Here is a 23,089-nt window from a genome sequence, read left to right on the forward strand (position 1 = left end):
AAGTATAGCCCTCCCAAGGACAGTTTTTGGTAGTATATCTATCAGGTCTTCCGTTGTCTGCCGTCACTGGCTCCCGTTTGCCATTCTTCCTACTTCTTGCACCCTTGGACATGTCACCTCTTTCCCATGCTTCCCACGTGCCCTTTCCCTTCTTGCTCATATACAAATACTTTTGAGGGCAAGATTCTGCACACTTCAGGTTGGCTTTAGTGCTAAGTGAGCAGGCAGAGAACTTTTGCTTTAAAGAAGAAAGAAACGGAGGTGACTGTCATACCCAAACACTGTGCTGGCATGTCCTAAGCCTGTTTCCTTCATTGCAGGTATGTGCTGTATCCATTGGACCTCTACAACGACAGCGCTTATTATGCTTTGACCAAGTTTAAAAAGCAGTTTCTCTATGATGAAATTGAAGCAGAAGTGAGCTTATTTTCTTTTTTCTTACCTAATTGTTCTAGTAACTTCATAAACAATTGTCCAGTCTTATGCATATTGGTCCTAAAGCCTGTTTCTTTCACTCTTCTGACAGGTCAACTTGTGTTTTGATCAATTTGTTTACAAATTGGCAGACCAGATCTTTGCTTACTATAAAGCAATGGCTGGCAGGTAAGGAGACTTCTGCTCGGTTTTTGTTCATTTGTCAAAACATGGCAAGCTTTTAACTGTGTTGTATCAGCTGCTATGTACTTCTTTAAAGGACAGACTGCTTCCTTATCTGAAGATCTTATGGCTTGTGCAGGTGGTGAGATCACAACAAATATACATTGCTGGGAAATGAGAGGAGATTGTTAGCACAGAGTTGAAAATGGTCCATATTAATAACATGAACTGCTTAGTATTGCATACTCTTTATTGGCAACTACCTTTTTAACAACTAAATATTGTCACTTATCCAAAATATGTTGCCTAACCTCTGTTCCAAATTTTGCACCATGGAAACAGAACTTCTATGTTAGTAACTTACAGATTTTTTCATGCACTAAATCTCACAATTAATTTGATGGTTCAGTTACCCTTGCTGAATGTGTATAGCATAGGGGTAGCCAAATGGAGACCTCCTGACTCTGTTGGACTTCTGGGGTGCATCAAGTTCACCACCTATTGCCTAGCTCTACTTTCAGGTGAAATATTGTTAATAACATAAACTGAGCCATTCATGAGCTATTCAAGTAAAAGCATTGACAAGTTGCTTTCCAATTACAGTGTATTATTGGATAAAAGATTCCGGGCTGAATGTAAGAATTATGGAGTGATTATACCTTACCCGCCATCCAACCGCTATGAAACGTTGCTCAAACAGAGACATGTCCAGGTACAACTTAAGTCAGTTGCAACAAGATTCCCAGTCTTTTATATTGGCTTGCCAACTGGGGAGGAGTCATACATCAGGTTTACATTCCAGACATCTTTGGGTTGCCAATCTCTGCCATGCACAGAGATGTAAATATGAAAGCCTAAATAATTTCATATAGCACATCTCAGATCCCAAGCCAGCCGAAGGTACTCTTGTAGTTGCTTCACCTATGGTGAAAAGCGTCACACACATACAAACATTTTTTGGCCCTTAAAAGTAACTGTGTGAATGTATTCATAATAGGATTTCTATCCCTAGTGAAATAATGGGCTTTAGTAGAATGGACAGTTATGGTTGGCATTTCTCATCCATTCATCTCATGGCATACTTTCAAATATGGAAGCGTTCTTTGTTCTCCTTTTTATTGTTTTCATGGGAACATAGGAATCTGCCTTATACTGAGTCAGACCATTGGTCCATCTTACTCAGTATTGTCTTGCTCACTAACAGAGTTCTCTTTTAGCCCTGTCTGGAGATGTGGGACTGAACCTTCTGCATTCAAAGCAGATACTGAGCTACAGCCCTTCTTGCTCATATGCCCCAGCCAGCAGGGTTTTTTTTTTTACTGACTGAAGCTCCACTTCATGCATAAAATTACTCCCTCACCCTCAGTTTTACTACAGTGGAGGAAGCAGATCCTTGTGCATATTCCTTTGCAACCATGGGCTTTCCCTGGCTGCTGAAATGAATGGATCAAAATCCTTACCCCCATTTTAGTATAGATAGGCCAACTCATACATTTGGGGTACAAGTTAGTTCTTTTCTCTCTGCATAGCAATTACGAATCAAGGACCACTTCTTAATCATCTTCTCACTTGCTGTCTGTCTTGTGACTTCCACAGCTGCTGGGCCGATCCATCGACCTAAATAGACTCATCACTCAGCGTATCTCAGCCGCAATGTACAAATCACTAGACCAGGCCATTAGTCGCTTTGAAAGTGAGGATCTGACATCCATTGTGGTAAGTTTTCCCAGTGGCTCCACTAAGGCTGGATGACAGGATGCAGGTTGGAAGGGGGTGTTCCTAAATAACAGCAGTAGTAACCTCAACACTTTTTTTCCTTTCTTCAATTTTGTAAGTTTTTACATAGAACAGCTGTTCTGTGGAGAGAAGATCCAGATACATTATTTCTCATAGTCAGAATGCCTCTGGGCACCATATGATCTTTCCCAAGACCCTCTCAGATCTGGATTAAGGAGAGGAAGCAGAAGGGAAAGACCTACTTCCCAATGCACAAATATTGCATCTCTAGTATATTTATAATCCCCAGCGGAGTCTATTCTCTTATTACTAATGTGCTCACAGTATGTAGATTCAGGTCTTGCTCATGGATATGTTACAGTCAGGAATCAGAAAGGGAAGTTGTCAATCCTATATGCATCTTTTGAGAATGATCCCGTAGGAGACTGTCCACATTCACTGGACATTCTCCAGATGGGGGAAGAACTGTCAACATCCTCCAGTGGTTGCTGGTAGCCTCCACACCTTGGGCATTCAGCATAACATACCGTATTTTTCTGCGTATTAGATGAGGTTTTCTGACTCAAAAATCGTGTCAAAAAACTGGGGTCGTCCAATACATGGACAGTGGCATGGGGGGGGGGGAGAAGCAGCACGCCAGCCAGCCAGTTGGCGGGAGCGCAACTGCCCCTGGTGCCACTGTGCGCTGGAAACACTCCCTAGATCGCCTCCCATGCACAGTGGCATCAGGGGAAGTTGCGCTCCTGCCAACCAGCTGGCAGGCAGGAGCGCAACTTCCCCTGGTGCCGCTGCACGTGGGAAACCAACTAGAGAGTGTTTCCTGCCCACAGCTGCGTGGGGGGGGGGGGAGAAGCTCAACAACTTTGGGCCATTTCCCCTCATTTTCTTAAAATTGAGTCCCCCAAAATAGCGGGGAGTCTTATACATGGGGGCGTCTTATAGACAGAAAAATACGATAGATAAAATTTCTTGGTTTTCTTCTTGGCAAAGAAGAGGCATAAATAACGATGCACTGGAGTATGAGGATTTTCAAATAGTTGGGTCACTAAGCAATTGGCAAGTGTGATACAATGGCTAAGAGATTGCCTTGTGAAAATTCAGCCTGAACCCCTTAAGTCTTGTCTCTGCCATGAATCCTGTCAGTGGTCTTAGGAGGTCACTGTGTCTCAGCCTGCGTCTCCCCTTTCTTCTACAGTTTGCAGTATGGGTACAATAATAAGCTTTGTAAGGGTTAGTCAGCTGATGTAAGTAAGCGATATAAATGTTAAGAATATTGTGTTGTCTTTATAATTCTTCCCCTGGCATCAGTTCAGATCAGATGTATGGTGTTTTCAGTCCACAACCTGTTAGAAAAGTGCCCACTCCTTTCTTTGGGTGCAGGAGCTTGAGTGGCTTTTGGAGATAAACCGTCTGACGCACAGGCTGCTTTGCAAGCACATGACCCTAGACAGTTTCGATGCCATGTTCCGAGAGGCCAATCACAATGTCTCGGCTCCTTATGGCCGCATCACCCTGCATGTCTTCTGGGAGCTGAACTTTGACTTTTTACCTAATTACTGCTACAATGGGTCTACTAACAGGTAAGAAGAAAATGTCAAATAGCTCAGTTGGTAGAGCGTGAGACTCTTAACCTCGGGGTCGTGGGTTCGAGCCCCACATTGGGCAAAAGATTCCTGCATTGCAGGGGGTTGGACTAGACTCTTGTCGTCCCTTCCAACTCTACAGTTCAAAGTGTCATTCAAAGTGAGGTGTGGTTTGAAGGCTAGTTATAGCTTATGGGTGCTTTTCAAGACTCATACTCTTCATCCTTCTTGACCCAAACCAAGGTGGATTACACGTGATCAATTTAACAATAGAGTATTGAAACTGAAAACAATTATAGGCATTGCTCTTGAGTTGGTCAGGGTTTCGGCATAGTTAATTTTAGATCAGAAAAATGACATCTCATTAAGCTGTCAGGGTTGGATGGAAGGGGAAGGGTCACATAAAGCTGGTTAATGTAAATATTTGTGTACAAATGTGATGGGGTTGTATCCAAAGTTGTGCAAACAAAAAGCATACAGCTGATCTCTCTCTTCCCACCTGCAGCCCCTGCAGGGGTCCTACTGGACCAAAATCCTTCCACTTGATATTGGATAATTCCTCCCTCATATTGCAGCCCTTTTTCGCATTTCCCAAGAGGGTTTTCAGAGGCTAGAGGAGGGAGGAGAGGAAGAGAAAGGTTGGTTGACTGAGCTCTGCCCTCTACACAATTGGATACAGCCCACAGAATTCATAATAGACACGGAGCTCCATTATATTACATTATAATCAGCTTATTGACTAAACTGCGGATAAAAATATGTAGCATTGTTTGATATAGTTCTTTGAAGAAGCATTTATGATAAAATATATTATCAATAACACTGAAATTATTAAAAAAAAATTCCTTCCAGTAGCACCTTAAAGACCAACTAAGTTAGTTCTTGGTATGAGCAGAAGTGTGCATGCACACTTCTTCAGATACTGAAATTCTAGTGATTGGTATTAACAGTTAGTGAAATAAAAGGTGTTTTTTTCACCGTACTTGGTAGGTGAATACAATAAAAATAGGAAAATATTGTTTCAGACTGAAAATATTAGTAAAACTGCCAGTTCATGTAGGAAAATAATTAGTTAACTTGGTACATAAAGCAATAATGTAAGGAGGGAATCATAGTGCAATACACATTGACTCCAAAACAAGCTTTGGATGCCATTTTCTTCTATTTTTTTCACAAATACCAGATTTGTACGGACAGCCATTCCATTTACCCAAGAACCCCAGAGAGATAAACCAGCCAATGTCCAGCCGTACTATCTTTATGGATCTAAGGTGAGTCAGGAAACATATTGGGTATTCAGTTTGGAAGGAGTTTCATTTAAATGAATGATTGAATGAAAGATGCACCTTAATTCAGTTGATGTCAGAGCGTAGCAACTGCATTGCAGCTTTCTGTAACATTAGTGTATCTGAGGGTCAGTGAGACATTTTTCACAAATGATGTCCATTTGGCCAGTTTCCATGTGATTTGTGCCAGGAAATACTGTAGGGGGCTGGTGCAGTCCTCACATCATTGCAGAAACTGTCTGCACCATTACCACATTGCCTTGCTTAAATGTTAATGTTACTAACCCTCCCATAATGTCCCTTTATCATTGGTCAAATATTGCAATATCCATCACCTCACCTGTTGTCTCAACTTCCTTTTCTCCTTATTACTGGCTTTTCCTTAAGAAAAATAAGCTTTGGAGAAGTCTATCCATTACCCCTTTACTATAGACAGATGGGCCTGGTTCATGCATAATGATCCCAGTCCAATAAATTATGGCTTCCTTCTCATCACCTTCTCATCATTCTGCCTTGTTCTCAAGCACCCTGCATTTGCGGGTTTTTAAAACCATGGTTTCCCATGACGTCAGACCTGGGAAACTCTTGTTTAAGAATTTCCCTCAAACAACAATCACAATGCAGGAACAGATTCTTGACTCCTGTACATTTTTCTGTTCCAACCTGAGGTTCGTTTCGTGGCTAAAAATGTTCCAATGTACATAGCAAGCAGTGTTAGGCCACATGCAAAGCCTTCCCCAATACTACAATGAATGAAGAAGTCAATCAATGCAAATTCTGGAGCTCATTCTTTAATCAGAGCATCTGTAGAGCTTTGGACTGAGGCGAACATGGTAAGCATGTTTTTCACTAAAATCATTGAGTTAGTGGCCATAATCCAAAGGTGTACACACAGAGAGAGAAGGGTGCAGGCACAGCAGGAAATTTGCTCATTGCTGTTACCATAGCAGTTCCAACTGCTGAAGACAGAAACTTCTTTGATAACACTGCTGATATCTTTGCAGTGGGTATTGCAGAAGGCATTTACAACAAGGCCCCCAACTGTAGACATCTTCCTCAAGTTCCCCACCCTGGTGTGCTCTGATCACTTCTTTGGATCATCACAATCTGTATTTTTAGGCTCAGGTTTTTAATCAGAGCTAATGACTCCATATATTTGCTTTATAGAAGGTTGAAACGTGATACTTTAAAAAATAAAACACTATGGTACTGTCTGTTAGCAGAGACGGCAAAGTCACATTGATAGGAAATATCATTGTCTGTGTTAGCCAAGATTTAGATCTGAACTACACATTACTCCAGCAACAGACCAGTTGAAACCATCTGAAAATAATGACTAATGTGACATGACACATTGTTCCTCTGCATCAAATGGAAGGTCTCCATGGTACTTCAGTAGTGATCTTCAGGCTATTCCAGTACAAGTAAGGAGATTCTTCACATAATAAGCTTAAGAAGAGTTTGCTGGGCCATCTATCCTAGCATCCTGTTCTCACAGTGGCCAACCAGATGCCTGTGGGAAACCTGCAAGCAGGATATGAGCACAAGAGCACTCTTCCCATTATGCTGTTTCCAGCAACTGGTATTCAGAATCATTAATACCTCTGACCATGAAGTCCTCCATTGTAGCTAGTAGCCTTCAACAGCCTTCTTCAGGAATTTGCCTAATTCTTTTTTAAAGCCATCCACGTTGGTGGTCATCACTGTTTCCTGTGGCCACAAGCTCCATAGTTTAACTATGTACCGTGTGAAGAAGCACTTCCTATTATCTTTTAATCTTCGCCTTCATTGAATGCCTAGGAGAATTATCCATGCATAATTTCATGCACTTTCATCATGTCACAGAAAGGAGGACGGTCTGGCACTGATGCGGAAGCACTTATACATATTAAACCTGCAGCATGGAGATGCTACCATCTTGACTGCAATATGCATCTGCCTCCACATGGGGGCCACAGCAGATAGATTGTTCCTCCACTAAGTTCCCATTCTGTAGAGTGAAGAATTTTGTGTAGGTCAAACGCTTTTCCTACTCCACCACCAACAGAAGCTGATCCATTTTACCTGCTTCATGTAAAGATAGCACTTCATTTGCTTGGTATACAGTGGTACCTCAGGTTACATACGTTTCAGGTTACAGACTCCGCTAACCCAGAAATAGTACCTCGGGTTAAGAACTTTGCTTCAGGATGAGAACAGAAATTGCACAGCGGCAGCAGGAGGCCCCATTAGCTAAAGTGGTGCTTCAGGTTAAGAACAGTTTCAGGTTAAGAACAGACCTCCGGAACGACTTAAGTACGTAACCAGAGGTACCACTGTATTTTCATTATTTATTTATTTATTCATTCTAAGCAGCCCTTCATTGTGTAAGACGGGTGGAGAAACCCTTTTTAACACTGAGGACCACATTTCCATGGCAGCTCTCCTGGGGTCCACATGCCCAGTGGACCCCAGGTGACGGATCTAGGATGCAGTGCTGACTCCAGAGAAGTATATGGCCAGGTTTTCATTAGTTTCTGATCTAGTATATCAAAGAGTAAAATTTACTCACCAAAGCAGATTGATGAGAGGGGCTGTCAAGCACAGCTATTTTTTTGAGATTTAGTTCCTGTTTTTCCCCTGTCAGTAGAGAAATGCCTATGTGTCTCTTCCATAAATACACTTGACATTCTGGAGTGATGGACTTACTCGAACATTAGGGGCTGCAGTAAAACATAGGTAACAGCAGCAAATCAACCAACAGCCGTTTAGATGAATTGCAGGTCAATCTTTTTGTTGTTGTTTTAGTCATTTTAAAGTTCAGTGTTTACAGTTGATGAACACTCTTGCCATGTGAAAATCAATACACCAAGAGTAATGTATCCGGTTCTGGGCATTACAGTCTAAGAAGGACAAGGTGGAACATGTGCAGAGCAGGGCAACCAAGATGACCAAGGGTTTGGAAACCAAACCTTGTGGGAAACAGTTGAAGGAATTGGGTATGTTTAGCCTGGAAAAGAAGAGTCTGAGAGAAAATACGATAGCCGTCTTCAAATATCTAAAGGGCTGTCACATGGAAGATTGAGCCAGCTTGTATTCCCCTGTTCTGGGTGCTAAATTACAAGAAAGGAGATTCTGATTAAACATCAGAAAGAACTTTCTGATAATAAGAGCAGTTCAAGAGTGGAACAGCCTCCTTCAGGTTTTTAAGCAAACCATGTATGCCTTAGTTGAGATTCCTGCATTGCAGGGGTTGGACTAGATGACCCCCCCCCCAGGTCCCAATGATACAATTCTATCATTTATATAAGTGGAAAGGAAGAGAGAGATGACTGGGATCAGGTTCAGAATTGCACGCTGTAGTCTTAGGGACTTCCTATGTTCAAATGTATCCACAGGAAAATATAAAGAAAACTAGGAAAGCACTAGGTATTTCTCATGCTAGGTTCTCTAAAGCATTGTTGAGCAAACTGACGAGCTTTTTTAAAAAATTAGTCCTTTTTTCTGTGGATTACTATTTGTCACTGTACTTGAAATTAAAATACCGTAGTAATGTTTGGATGGCTCAGGCTCCTTTTTATTTTATAAGCAGGGCAATAGGAAACTGTTTGTCAGAGATGGCTGTCAAGAGAAAATAGCCAGCCACCCACCCACGTAAATTCACCTTTATAGCACCTTTTGCAGCAGAACCATTGTAGGTTAAAAAAATGGAATGTATTACTTTCCATCAAAACAGGAAATAATATGTACAAATATAGCACATGACTATTGTTTTCATGAGTTTGTTCACCCAAAAAATACTGGTAGCATAACATTAGTAATTCTGATTTAAGGAGGCTCTAGTTACCTAATGCAAGAAGAATGGATGGTATTCTCTGTTGTTTCCTAATTTAAGGACTCTGTCTGTCCTGGTAGCAATACAGGAAATTGCACTCTGCCTTTGCTATAAGGTGTGGAGCTGATGTCAAGTGTCTCTGGTGTGATTGTGAAACGGAGTAGGGATTCAAATATATATAAGATACTTCTATACAGATGACTCCCCACTTACGCGGGGGTAACATTCTGGCCCCCTATGCACATAAGTGAAATCAGGTAAAGTGGGGAGCACTCTTTAAACATTCTCTGTGCCCCTCTCTCTTTAATCCACACTAAAAATACTGTATCCAAAAATATCCACAACTAGAATTGAAGCTCTGTGATCGGCAGTAGTTATTTTTTATTAACCAATCTTACAGTACAATCCTATGCATGTTTACTCAGAAGCAGGTCTCACTGTGTTTAGTGAGATTATTAGGAACGTGTGCTTAGGATTCCAGCCTCAAAAACAGCAATACATAATGCCTTCCATGTTTTAAACAATTTCTGAAAATTCAGAACTGCAAGTACGTCTGGGTTCCTTTTGTAAAAATGGCATCATATTTATTTTCCAGGAATATGAAGTAAGCACAAGTATCCATTAGCAACTGAATTAATTCCTTTCTGTTCCATTGCTTATTGCTACATATGAATTCAGGCAGGGACAAAGAGCTGCTAAAACTCCCACACAGAAGAACATGTTGATTCACTGCTGCTATATCCCTTTCTGTTCAGTAGCTGCAGTCTTCCTTTTTCAGTGTGTAAATCCACTTTTGAATATTCATCAGCTGTTTAGCATCCACATGCTGTTCTTTTTGTATTTGTAATAGCTGCAACTGTTATGCTACTTAATACAGGGAGTAACTTAACTACACTTCTTGTGCTCATCTTTGTAATTATTTTTACACATTTTTAAAGAATTTACTTGTTTTAACATCACTGTCCTACGTAAAGTGATCCTTACGTGCATTTCTTAAACTATTTTTAATTTTTTATAAATATATTGTTTTACCTTTACCTCGTCACTAGAAAGTTGTGCATAGGCTGTGATCAGGAGCAAGTTGTGCATAGGCTGTGATCAGGAGCTCTGATCAACATGTTGAGGTGAAGGGTCAACTCACACAATCCTGCTCCTCGCTCACGCTGCATATTGACTGAACTTGTCTGAACAAGGCTATGATGAAAGTCTTGGGAAACAGGACTATAGCAAAGCACTTCTCACTATTGCTTATTCAGATTTCACTTGGACACTCCCATTAAATGGACTACACGCCTGGTGTTCCAATCTTCCATAAATTGCTTAATGAAAATGGTGTAACATACAAAGCAAAGAGACCTCTGTTTATATGTCATGACGCAATTTACCGTCGCTTGGCAGCAGCCAATCATGTTAATTATATTTACTCCAGTATCTACATTAATTCCATTATCACGTTGATATCAAAATATAGTACCTTATTGATGCACAAGCTAATGTTTCATAGGAGGCTGTAATCATGATGTTAGAATAATACAAGGAAAGCCAACAGAAGGCCAAAGGGTACTTGTTGGACATGTTAAACAGAAGTGAACATCCAGTGTCTTACTGTAGTAATGGTGTTGCAATCACAGTTTGTTCATATAACTTTCCTTATAAATGGAGATTGAACAATGCATGTCTCCTCAGAAGTTAGACACGTTGAGTGGACCTCACTTCTGGGAAAGTGTGTACAGGAGTGCAGCCTAAGAAAAATATGTCCAGAGTTGGCAAAGATACACAGATAACAATAGGGGAAAGAAAACTGCATGAGAGGCACATTTGCTTTTGGACAGAGATTCCAGAGTTTTGTGCAGAGAATTCAAAATTCTCTGTCAGCCTACCACTAGATTCTGTAATACTATTAGCAAAACAGGAAAATGTTTACTTAGTGATCTGCAAGCTTCAAACAGTTTGTATAGCTGTTCAATATATTTTGAAGATCCAGTAATGGTTTTGTTTTTGCCCACCCCCACAGCCACTCAACATCGCCTACAGCCACATCTATAGCTCCTACCGGAACTTTGTGGGACCTCCTCATTTCAAGACAATCTGCCGGCTCCTTGGGTACCAAGGGATTGCTGTGGTGATGGAAGAATTGCTGAAGATCGTCAAGAGCCTGGTAATGGTGCAGTTGTGGATGAGGTTCAGGCCAGGAAGTCAAAACAACTCTGTATATTGAACAAGACATTTTAAAAATAAAATGTATATTATTTTAGAATATAATTTCCTTTACATTGAGATGCCTGTTTTGGGTTGGCAGAGTATCTCCACTGAAAATATTCTGTTCTGGACTCTGATTACATTGTATTGGAGCAAAGACAATGAGAACAAAATTAAGCACCAGGAACTTTGGAAATGAAAGATGTTCCTGGACCTATCTGCAGTGCACATTTATATCAGTCTCTGATCTCCCCAGACCTCACTTTGCAGTTAGAAACATAGGAAGCTGCCTTATACTGAGTCAGACCAATATTCCCTCCAGTTCAGTATTTTCTGTGATGACTGGCAGCAGCTGTCCAGGATTTCAGGCATGGTCCTCTCCCATCCCTAGATGCTCTACCACTGAGCCACAACCATTCCCCAGGGTCCCCTGAAGCTCTGTTTAGAACCTTTAAAAAAAGGAAACCACCGTTGTAAATCATTTTCATAACCGCATCTGTGGCCACTTTGTAAAACAGAATAAGCTTTCAAGTTTATGCTGATCTTCTAGAGCTGACCTTTGTGTTCCTCTGCTTCTGGTAGTTGCAAGGGACCATCCTTCAGTATGTGAAAACCTTGATAGAGGTGATGCCAAAGATCTGCCGCCTGCCAAGGCATGAGTATGGATCTCCAGGTTGGTACTTGGAATGCTTCATGAGATCGCTATCTTTATTTATTTGTGAAATTTGTATTAATGCACTTTCACCATTCTGCTCAGGATGGCTTATGTGCGGTTATCCCGCTCTAAAATAAGTTATGCCAAGAGATAGTTGCTTGCCTAAGGCCACCTTCATAACAATGGAGGTTTGAACCTAGGTGTCCTTGGCATAGGTCCAGTCTTTAGTCCATTACACCGCACTGCCTTTTCCTGTGGTTTCAGTTTGTTGATGTTGATGTGTGGAGAAGTCTCCTAAAAGACTAAAGATTATGGAGAGTCCATGCTGACATCCCGCCAGGAGCAGGTTATCATTCAAGAAAGCTATTCTGTCCACCTACCCCAAGAGGTTTCAGGTGGGGATGGAGTTGTATTTGGCCTGGACGGTGGTGGAACACCAGCATCAGCATGTCAGCGCATGTTATGTCAATGCTGACCTAGTCTGAATTGATGGGGCTATATAAGTTTGCTCCACCCCTGCCCTGTTTGCTATTCTCACCTCCTGCCAGGTTGCCCTTGGGCCACAATGTAGGACTAGAAGGTCACTAAATTCCAAATAGGAATCCTCTAGTTTGCAGTGGTTTTGTTGTTGTTGTTTTGCCTACTCTGTACAGGGCCTTAGAGAAAGTAATATTTCCTAACATCTTGAGCTCACAAGAAACATAGGCACCTGGAGTATCTTTCTCTTTCCCCTACTTTTTTCCGGGTATGATTGGCTGTCAGTAGCATCCTTCCACAGCATTGCTCTTCAGATGTGGAGCAGCCATAGACTTCTAAGAAGGTTGAAATGAAAGGAGTGTGTATGAGGCAGGCGCTCAGAACCACAGCTACTTCCAAAGGCAACACCAACTTGCTCTTTGCAGTTGGTACCCTTCTTTCCTATCATATCAATCCCTACTTAATTTCTTCCTTTCTCTTTTGCTTCTTACCAGGAATCCTGGAGTTTTTCCATCACCAGCTGAAGGACATAATTGAGTATGCAGAGCTCAAGACTGATGTGTTCCAGAGTCTGAGAGAAGTGGGTAATGCCATTCTTTTCTGCCTTCTCATAGAGCAGGCCTTGGTGAGTTAAAATGAATTCTTTCAAAAATTGGCAGGGTTTTAAATAGATAAATCAACCAGCCAACCAACCAGATGAGCTCACCCAGTTCAGTTAATATGTTGATGCAGCTGTGATTTAATTAATGAGGGTGGCACCATTTGTGTGTGTGTGTGTTTAAATGGTTTGGTATCAGTTGTAAAGCCATTTTAATGAGAATAGACTTGAGGAGATAGCTGGTGGAAATCAGAATGTACAAACTGTGGCATGTGGGAATTAAATTAACGTGAAAGTGATGTGGATTATGGAGTGGTTTCAGGAACAGAAAGGCTCTGTGCTTTTAACTGGTTTGGAAGAACAGATCATCATGAGGCTTCGTTGTGGATTTAGTGTGTTACATACACATGGCATGGAGCTATAGGGATAAAGGGGGATTTGGGGACTCTCATTTGCATGGCATCTTTATGTGGTATGGGTATGTACCCTGCTCGGAGATAATCCAAACAGTCTATGTATCCCTTCGACTTCATCGTTTGCCAGTCCCTTGCCTTTTCTTATAGACCCCACTTCAGGATTGCTAGTAATAGTGATATATGTACAGGTTGCATACATTGCATGACATTGCTGTTTGAATTTGCAAACACAGTGCCTGAATTCTTAAAGTACCTCCACTGTACTGCTTCCTGCACATCTGGTTTAGCACCAGCACCAAACCATGAGTGCAGATAGTTGCTTTCTGGATATCCCTTAGTGCCCAGCCTAATCCTTTTGGTGTGTCCCATCTTCTGTTAAGAGGAAGAATGTGTCTTCTTGGGATGCTTGACTGTATCATAGCTTTCTTGAACAGCATCTTCTCCCATTGTGGCTATGTTGGTCCTTCCGATCTGCATAATGTTAACGTGCGCTTGAATTTGCACAACAGCCTCCCCCACCCCCTTACTGGATACTTATTCACTGAGTTGCTTCTCATAGTAGAGACACATCATTAGTGTATTAGGGAGCCAATACTATTTTGATATAGGAGCAAAATGCCAATGGCAGCATTGAGGTAAGCGCATCAGGGTCATAGTCCAAGGACAAGTATTCTGGGAAAGGATGATCAGCAGAAATTATATGTGTTGAATGTGAATAAACCTATCCAGTCTTTCTCTCAGTTCTAAGTTCATCAGTGAAGATTTGGATTAAATAATGTAAAATGAATCATTCCTTTGTACTTTCTGATGGCCATAAAGGCACACATAACTCAATCCAATACAAATTTGGTTACTGTGTTCGATATGTCTTATTTATTCATTTTTCCTCTACGAGTGTCTATATATTTCCTGCTTGTGACTGAAGAGAGAACATTTCGACACAAGCTTACTTTTCTTAATTTCACTGTTGTTGTTGTTATTGTTATTGTTATTATTATAGATAAAAGTTCCAGAGTACTAGTGGTTTTGCCAATCATAGAGTGGTCTTTTGACAAAGACCTTCTGAATTCATGATTTCCTGAACATCATAATGCCACTTAATTTCTTGTATGATTAATAAAAAAGAAAGAAACCCATTTCCTTTTCCAAGGACAAACTAATCTATCAATTTACTAATCTATTAACTTGTGCTTGGGATGTGCTTGGGATAGTTAGACATAAGAGATGTGGGCTGACGGACGCCTTCTTCATTGCCCGCTATGGAAGGAGAATTCCTTCTGCCATAGTCAGTAATGAAGGCCTCCCCTCTGTTTTCGAGATGAGATTGGACATTTAGCATGGGGTTTCTTGAAAAGTAGGAAGCAGTCACATACCATGAGACAGTTAACTATTTATTAAGTATTGCAATGGAAGTTGAAACCCATCTTCTAGGATGTTCATTGTGCCATTTTTGGTAAGCAGCCAAGGCTTTAGATGAGGGAACTGTGCACGTATTTTTGACACTACAAGGCATGGCTGGTGATTGGAGAATTGATCACAGCATTCTGAATGTGTCCTCGCACAGAGATATATTGGCACCTCCCCCTTTTGCAGCGTCTTGCCTCTTTGCATGCAGCCTGCCAGCCATCATGGTTTACTTTGTCGCTGTGCCGCCCCGTAGACTCATGCAGAATTTGCTGCCAACCATTACTCAAGTCTCCTCCAGCATTATTGCTTCCCAGGTCTTGCCTCTTTGTATGTCTGCACTTTGGATTACCTTTGAATATCTGTATGTGTTTTCAAGTTGCTTCTCATTCTTCTGTGGTTCCCTCTCGGCCTCTTCCAGCCTAGTCCAAAAGCATGGCTACTTGGAAGTAAGTCCCTCCTAAGGTCTCTTGGGCCTTACTACCAAAAGAGCATGCTGAGGATTGAAATTTTGATACTATTTATTTCTCTCTCCTCATTAACATTTGTAGGTCTTAACTATCTGTTTGCATCAACAGTAAATGCCTTTTGTAGAGCATCATAAAACCAAGCATACATATGACATTATGTAAGGTTTCTCATTCATCCACATAGGCCTTACAGCCACAGAGCTACAGAGTCCCTCCCAAGAGATAGCGTTTTCTAAACCTAGAGACGGTTGCAATGATTAATTGCAGTGATTTTTTTGCAGTCTCCAATTTACATGCACTACACTGGCTTCTAAGTGTGTTTATAAATGTGGTGCCAAACAGAGATTTGCATTCCCTTTGTTGCACATGTTCCTTGGAATGAACCACCAGACAGTCTTTTTTGTGTGTGTGAGTCTTAGAGCAGTTTTTCCAAACTGCTTTCAGTGGCAAGGTATTGGATGTGTCTGCAGCAGCTGCCCTCCCCCAAAGGCCTCAGAATACACCAGGGGAAGCTGTTTCGCTTTTCATACCAGGTAGCATCCCTGTCTAGGATTCTTTCTCTGGGCTTTGTACTGGGAAAGTCTGTACCTCATTAAAATTCTCTGGGTCCGGATACATGAGGGACACTGACTGTGTTTAAGCTTGCCATTTTAAGCCCCAAGCTGAGGTGTTAGCTGGAGTCACACAGTATCAGGTAACAGGTCCAGAATGCCAAACCCAACTAACGAAAGCAGGGTCAGCCTCAGGGCAAACTAGACTTAAAGATCTATGAACAGGATGTTCTGCTTTTTTTTTTTTTTAATTAAAAGCCAACTTGAGAGGTGTGTGTAATTTGGATTAGCGCAATGCGTAACCTGGTAGTTATATATTTTCCTCTGGGCGGTAAATAGGAGAGGGGATTGGGGGGAAGGGAATTTTAATCAGGAAAACAGTGTGGTGGAAGAGTTAATACCCTTTGCACAGTGCCACAAGCACCATCCATGTGGCACTACCATCACTACCTCCGCCCCTCTGGTGGCTTTTATGTATTGAAAACTGGGATATCTGTGATATTTTCCAGTGCCATTTCTAGTTTGAGCCTGAGGTTTTGAGGACCTAGGCTAATTCCCTGTAGGAGTTAATTTAGGACAGCAGATATAAATGCAATAGAGCTTAATATTGCCATGATGTCTACTAGTAGGGCCTGGGTTTGTCAGAAGGCCCACTGCTAACTTATCCTAAGTTTCATAAAATGTAAAGGGGTATTTTACTGTAGTGCTGTATGGAGATGTCCATAGATTGTGCCTTCTCTTTCTTCATTGGCAAGCTGATGGAAGAGAGAACTGCTCTGAGTGTTAGGTGGCGCAATTTATACACTGCAAGGCCTGAGCTGTCCTTCTGAAGTTCTGCAATTGCTAAGTCGTCATCCTCTTCAGAGAGGTCTTTGGAGAACCAGGCAGAGGGCCTTCTTGGTAGTGGCGCCTGCCCTGTGGAACGCCCTCCCATCAGATGTCAAGTAAATAAACAACTATCTGACTTTTAGAAGACATCTGAAGGCAGCCCTGTTTAATTAAGTGTTTAATGTCTAATGTTTTACAATTTTTTATGGGCTGTAAGCGGCCCAGAGTGGCTGGGGAAAGCCAGTCAGATAAATGATAATAAAAATTATTATTATTATTATTATTATTATTCCACATTAGGCCTGTTAGATACATGGTACATGAGAATTCCTGGACAGAAGGATCTGGCTAGGAGGCATTAATAGAAGGAATAGGAGTTGAGTTGTTGAGTTACAGTACCGGCTTTGAATAGGTTTATTATTATTATTATTATTATTATTATTATTATTATTATTATTATTACTGCTTATATACTGCTTTTGTCACAAGTTACTTCCAAGTGGTTTAGGTTTACAAATGGAGACCATGTGTAAATGTTTGTAACCACACAAGGTATACCTTGGTGCAGACAGTCACACAAAGTAGAATGAGGTTGAGCAGCACTTATCTGGAATCCTGGCAGAGTGTCGCACTGTTCAGCCACAGGGTTTGGACCATTATCCATCCTTGCCTTAGATCCTATTACTAGATGAGTTAAAGAACCACAGCAAAGCTCCAGATTTTACCATAGTTTTTTTTAAAAAAATCTTGTATTGGTTTGCATAAACTTAACATGGATTCAGAAGGCATTCTCTTCCAGTTCTGTCACCCATGAGATTGGGCTATATTTGAATAAGCCCTCTGGAAGCACATAGATCAGTATGGTCACCCCAAGTCTTTCAGACAGCTGAACAACTAGTCCCACGGGGAATTTTTAACACCTTTTATCTTTCTTCCTCCTGCCTCAGTCCCAGGAAGAAGTGTGTGATTTGCTGCATGCTGCTCCCTTCCAAAATATTTTGCCCAGGGTCTACATCAAAGGTAAGGAGTGGAGAGGTGGTCAGATGTCAGTCATTATTCCCATAGATGTGTTAAACCTATAGAGCTGCAGAGACATAGCTGCCAATCGATAAGTTTCAACGAAACTTGCTTAGGCCCTTAGCACTAGTCAGCCATTCATTGAACTGAATTTAGTAGTCGCCCTGCTGAGCAGTCCTCATGAAAGGTAACTTTTCGCAACCCTTATCCGCAAAAGCAAGAAGTTTGCTTTCAAAACAAGATCCTTTTACAAGTGTGCTGGTGTTGCGGCTGTAAATCGCAGAGTCCCTTCTTCGCGATGCGCTACCCTGCTTTTGTTCCGTCACACTGGTCCCAGAATTGGATAATGGTTGGGAGGTGACTCTGAAATGCTGGAATTTTTTTTTCCCGTTTTGCTTTCTCATTTCACTGTTTGCTGCTCGCTTAACAGAAGGAGAACGCTTGGAGGTACGCATGAAGCGTCTCGAAGCCAAATATGCCCCACTTCACCTGGTTCCCTTAATAGAGAGGCTGGGAACACCGCAGGTAAGGATGACATTGAAACCCACACGGGGTAACTAAAAATTTCACATTACCCCCCCCCCCGCCGCAATTCCCAGATTATCTCTGAGCTACAAGAAGTCTTTCTGGATACTGACTTCGTTTCAGTTCTACACGGTATAGTTTGTCCATAGATATTTCACTGTTACCAAGCAAAATTAAATTATCTTTACTGAGGATCAGTGCACTGTGTGTGTTTCATGATGGCCCCTGATATCACTCAGAAGCTAACTGAAGCAAAGATAAAAAAAAAGAATTAGTTTGTTCCTGATTGCCACAATCATGTTATTGGGCTATTCCAAACGGATTTTGAGTCAAAATACGGGTTCACATGAACAACGGCTCCTGTTTCAAATCTGCTGCCACATGATCACAAATATGACCACAATTAAAACCCTCTCTCTTATTCCTGTAAAACCCAGCACTGTGGCATTGCAGTGGCAAATCTTCTATGCCCTGATGCCTGGCTTATAGCATATTACAGAACTTCCCACACGAATTGTGATCAACTTGCCAGCTTCTCTGCCTCCAACATAATATGTCTAAGATACTTAAGAGTGTTTACTCCTCTTCATTGGCCATTTGGGGTAGTATCCAGCTAACTCATTCCATCAGTGCAAGGTTTTCCATTTGTACAGTGGAACTTCTCCTCCCCCAGTGAACCTCCAACTGTTCTGGGGCTTTCTCCAACTCTCTGAAGGAGCTTTGAGGAGGGCACAGGGAGATGATGGGGGAGTTTTGTTGAGCAAGTGGAAATCCTTGCATTGGCAGAACAAGTTAGTAAGAAACCACCCTTGGTCTGAAAGTCACTCTGCACATTATGTGGCAGGAAAACTCTCTCAACAGAGAGCTGCAACCAGTCCTGGATCTCTGAAGAGGATCTGTCATGCATGTTTCCACATACAGTTAATTTTATGAGATGCATACCTAAAAATGATAGTTGTGCACCTAAAAAAGAACACAGGAAGTGGCTCTGAATGATTGTCAGATCTAGAGGCAATAAGGAATTACTTCCAAGCAGATTGGCCTGGGAGATTTTCTTTCTTCTACAACAGGCGTTGTGAACCTGTGACCTTTCAGAGGTGGTTGAATGGTTGTCTTTCCCCAACCATTGGCCATATTGGCTGAGGCTGAAGGGATTTGGAGTCCAGCAACCTCTGGAAGGCCACATATTTCTTATCCCTTCTCTGCAGCCTGTGGCTTGGCTCACTTGCATGAGTCATCTGAAGCTATTTGCTCTACAGCGCACCTGCTCTCTGCTTGTGGTCTGGATTTTGAATGGGTGGTTTGGCTCGCAGCAGGTGACTGAAATAGGTGGAGCTTTCTTGCCTTTACAACCAGCAGAATGGGGGCATTTCATTCCAAGAAAAAAATCATAAGGATGGTTATGTGTCTGCAGTTGTGTGCCTTTGTGTATGTAATGCTTAGTTAACTGTCTGTATAACTTTCCACTCAAATTTCCGAGTCTGTTAGCTCCTCCTATTATTTTCTACATCAATTTTCTTCGTAGGGGAGATAAAACAGTAGAGTAACAAGCCAGAAAAAATTGAACACCCTTGGTGATCCCATTGATTTAGTAAAAGAAATTTAAAGCGTACTCCTATGCAATCAGTCCCACTGAGTTGAGTAGAACTTACTCTCAGGTATTCAGTATAGGGTTGCAGCCTTAAGCATATACAGTGTATGACTGTGATCAGTGACAGGCAAGAGTGCTTAACTTATGGTCAAATTGAATGTGATGTAAGAGAGATGGGATCAGGATCTCCCTGGGGAACCCTTTTTCCAGTACCAGAAGCAGCTTGCCAGGCGGGTCAAAGCCACTATGCTAACTTCCTAGCATGTGAGTCACTGGTGCTTTCCCACAGGGAGAGATGGCAAGAGGCTGACAATACCAACCTCCTCGCCGCACCACCCCTCTCCCTCCTGGCAGCTGCGAGTTCCTTGCCAGGAGGCCAGTACTGAATGGGTTTCCATGGCCTCCCACCCAGGCACTTCTCCACATCCTCAGACCATTTAACTGGGAATCCCTATAAGAATTTTCTGGCCCTAATGTACACCATTGTCTTTTTGAATGCTGCCGCCAGTGATTATTTAATCGAGGACAAGGCTATCAATATTAATGGCTAATAGTCGTGATGGCTGTATGTAGTCACTGGGGAACAACAGCAGGTTGGGGCTCTTGGCTTTGTGTCCTGCTTGGAAACTTTACTGTGGGAAACGGGATGCTGAACTAGTTAGACCCCTGGCTTGGATCCAGCAGTGTTCATCTTACATCATCCAAAGACCCATTTCTGCCAGGTAATTATGTTGTGTTCTGTTTTCTTAATCAAAGGAATTAGGCTGACAACCAAGACAGTAGATTCAGAAACATGTATAGGCAGTTAGAGAGCTTTGGATGGGCAGTTAACCATCCATTACGTACATAAAATAGTGGGATAGTAGGACATAGGAATTCAACATTACAGTCTTCCAACCATCCCATCAGCGCAAGTGTTTCAGCTTGCCCAACAGAACAATCTCCCCTCTCTTCCCTGCACATGATGTTCTGGGGGTTCTCCAGTCTTCCCAGAGCCAGTTTAGGAGGACATGGGGGAGGAGAGGGGTTAAAGTCCCATTGCGCCAGCAGGACTCATCACACCAGTTCCTGCGAGTGCAGCTGCTTTGTTGAATGTGGCTCTCTTTGTTGAATGTGCCCTCCTAACTAGCTTATTTATTTACTTCTTACTAGATTTATTTGAGGGACGCGGGTGGCGCTATGGGTAAAACCTCAGTGCCTAGGACTTGCTGATTGTAAGGTCGGCAGTTCGAATCCCCGTGGCGGGGTGAGCTCCCGCCATTCGGTCCCAGCTCCTGTCCACCTAGCAGTTCAAAAGCACTCTTAAGTGCAAGTAGATAAATAGGGACCGCTTTATAGCGGGAAGGTAAACGGCGTTTCCGTGTGCGGCACTGGTGCTGGCTCGCCAGTTGCAGCTTCGTCACGCTGGCCACGTGACCCAGAAGTGTCTTCGGACGGTGCCGGCTCCCGGCCTCTTGAGCGAGATGAGCACGCAACCCTAGAGTCGGACACGACTGGCCCGTACGGGCAGGGGTACTTTTACCTTTACCTTTTTAGATTTATTTGAGACTGTCGAACACCTAAACACATAGCATTTTTTCAAACCCTGATTTCAGGAGGGCTGTAAATATTCCCTGTGCCCATGTAGAAAGAACAAGGAAAAGGGAAGCTATATTTTGCAAGTCTTCTTTCAATTTATGTTGTCCCAGCAATCCTCATTCTGTTTCAAAGAAGTGCATTCCGCAACCCCCAACACACATTTAGTGTAACGTTTGATGCCGGCAGATCACTCTTGTGTAATTCATTCTCTCTTTCTCTCTCTCTCTCTTTCTCCAAAGAGAGCATGGGTTGAAAGACTGTGCAGATTGGACTTCCACATGGAGCACTTGCCTCAGACGTTATGTGCATTCGCAACTCCTACTCCTTTGTCATGGGGGGGGGGGGATATTGTTAGGCTGGATGTACACATAAACAACCCAGGGCAAGAGGCACACAAATTCCATCAACTTCTTCATAGGCACAGGAGCCACAGACCTGCTTCCTTTATATCCATTTATACCTGATTAATAGGAGGAGTTAGTTGCTGAGACAACTGTCCAAACCTGGGGTGGGCGAACTTCCCATTCAGTTGATGAAAGTAGGTTAGTTGGCCTGTTTAAGAGCTGTATTCCACCATGATAGGGCAGAAGTTAGTATAAAGGGCAGAAGTGGGTCTCTCAACATTCAGGCATGTATGCAATGGGGAGCCACATGCATCTTTGCGTTTTATTGTGGGAAATGTCAGAAGAACGTCAACAGCACTTGGCTCCAACAAACATTGAGAATGGTAACAGAGCTTGGCCCACGGAAAGTGCCTCCACCCAATTTTTTTGCCCTCTCCCCTTCATCTTCCCATACCAAAGCTTTAAGTAAGGCTTTCTGGGGGAAGGAGCGTGTGAGAAAGTCACATTCCACCAACTTCCTTCCCCTGGTTCTTCTTCGGATCCAAGCCTCTATCTGAAAAGGTTCTGTACAGTAATTTAACTTTCCTCTCTTCACACTTGCTTTCTGTTGAGTATTAATTACTTCTCCAACAGAACGTCCTTGTAGCTATGCCTTAGATAACACTGGTGGAACTCCTAATCTCAATATTTACCAACTGAAAAATAGATGGTGAGTTGAGATAGTATCAGGTCTGGGAACCTTTCTGGGAACGTTGGGAATCTGTTGATACTCTGCAGCCAGGTAGAAGAGCCTGTGACCCTCCTGTTGGTGTATTTTGACTTTAATGAAGAATTCTAGCTGCCTCTGAACACCACTGTTCACCACTGTTACAAACAACAGCTGCTCAACCATATGCATTCAGCAGCAGTGGGATTTACCCTTGGGGGGGTATGTATGATTCCCACTTAAGAATCCTGGATATGCAAGAACTAAGAAACGTATGGAGTTGATATTTCCAGGCCTATAAATGCCTTACTGTATGTCACTTGTCTTACTCCTGGATAGGAAAGTCTAGTCATAATTTTCTCTGTCTTCCAGTTTTAGTCGGTGAAGATACAAAAAGAAAAAGGGTGAATGTGTTTTTTAAAAATGGACCAGTTTACTTAAAGTCAGCCATGCCAAGAATCCAGAATTGAAACAATTCCATGTTACATACCAAAAATTCAGATATATCTCACCACCACTTGGGAATGATGGATGGGTCTTTAATGGGATTGTTGACATTCTGGTCATAAAGTTGTGTGAAGCTGGAGCAACATGACGAATGGCTTGTGCCAAAATGGTGCTGCAACATCCCCTTCAAAGCGAATAGGTCAAATCCATCCTGCTGTGCTTTTGGTTGGTCGCAACTACATTATCAGCAGTTACTGCTATATACC

General features: G+C 42.2%; 1 protein-coding gene across 5 annotated transcripts in view; it reads left to right on the forward strand.

Moving 5' to 3' along the window:
• The window catches only part of CYFIP2 (cytoplasmic FMR1 interacting protein 2), a 65,927-nt gene that overhangs the window by 34,330 nt on the left and 8,508 nt on the right, over positions 1-23,089 (forward strand). For 4 of the 5 annotated variants that reach the window (XM_028718361.2, XM_028718363.2, XM_028718362.2 and 1 more), the window contains 11 exons: positions 321-417; positions 527-603; positions 1,201-1,309; positions 2,194-2,313; positions 3,715-3,914; positions 5,101-5,188; positions 11,032-11,175; positions 11,799-11,889; positions 12,843-12,973; positions 17,563-17,635; positions 18,063-18,157. In XM_028718361.2, the coding sequence (XP_028574194.1) occupies positions 321-417; positions 527-603; positions 1,201-1,309; positions 2,194-2,313; positions 3,715-3,914; positions 5,101-5,188; positions 11,032-11,175; positions 11,799-11,889; positions 12,843-12,973; positions 17,563-17,635; positions 18,063-18,157 (1,225 nt within the window). The remainder of the gene's footprint in view (positions 1-320; positions 418-526; positions 604-1,200; positions 1,310-2,193; positions 2,314-3,714; positions 3,915-5,100; positions 5,189-11,031; positions 11,176-11,798; positions 11,890-12,842; positions 12,974-17,562; positions 17,636-18,062; positions 18,158-23,089) is intronic. The other variant, XM_028718364.2, reaches the window with a different exon arrangement.

This window comes from Podarcis muralis, chromosome 2 (genome assembly GCF_964188315.1).
Source record: "Podarcis muralis chromosome 2, rPodMur119.hap1.1, whole genome shotgun sequence".
Taxonomy (NCBI): Eukaryota; Metazoa; Chordata; class Lepidosauria; order Squamata; family Lacertidae; genus Podarcis; species Podarcis muralis.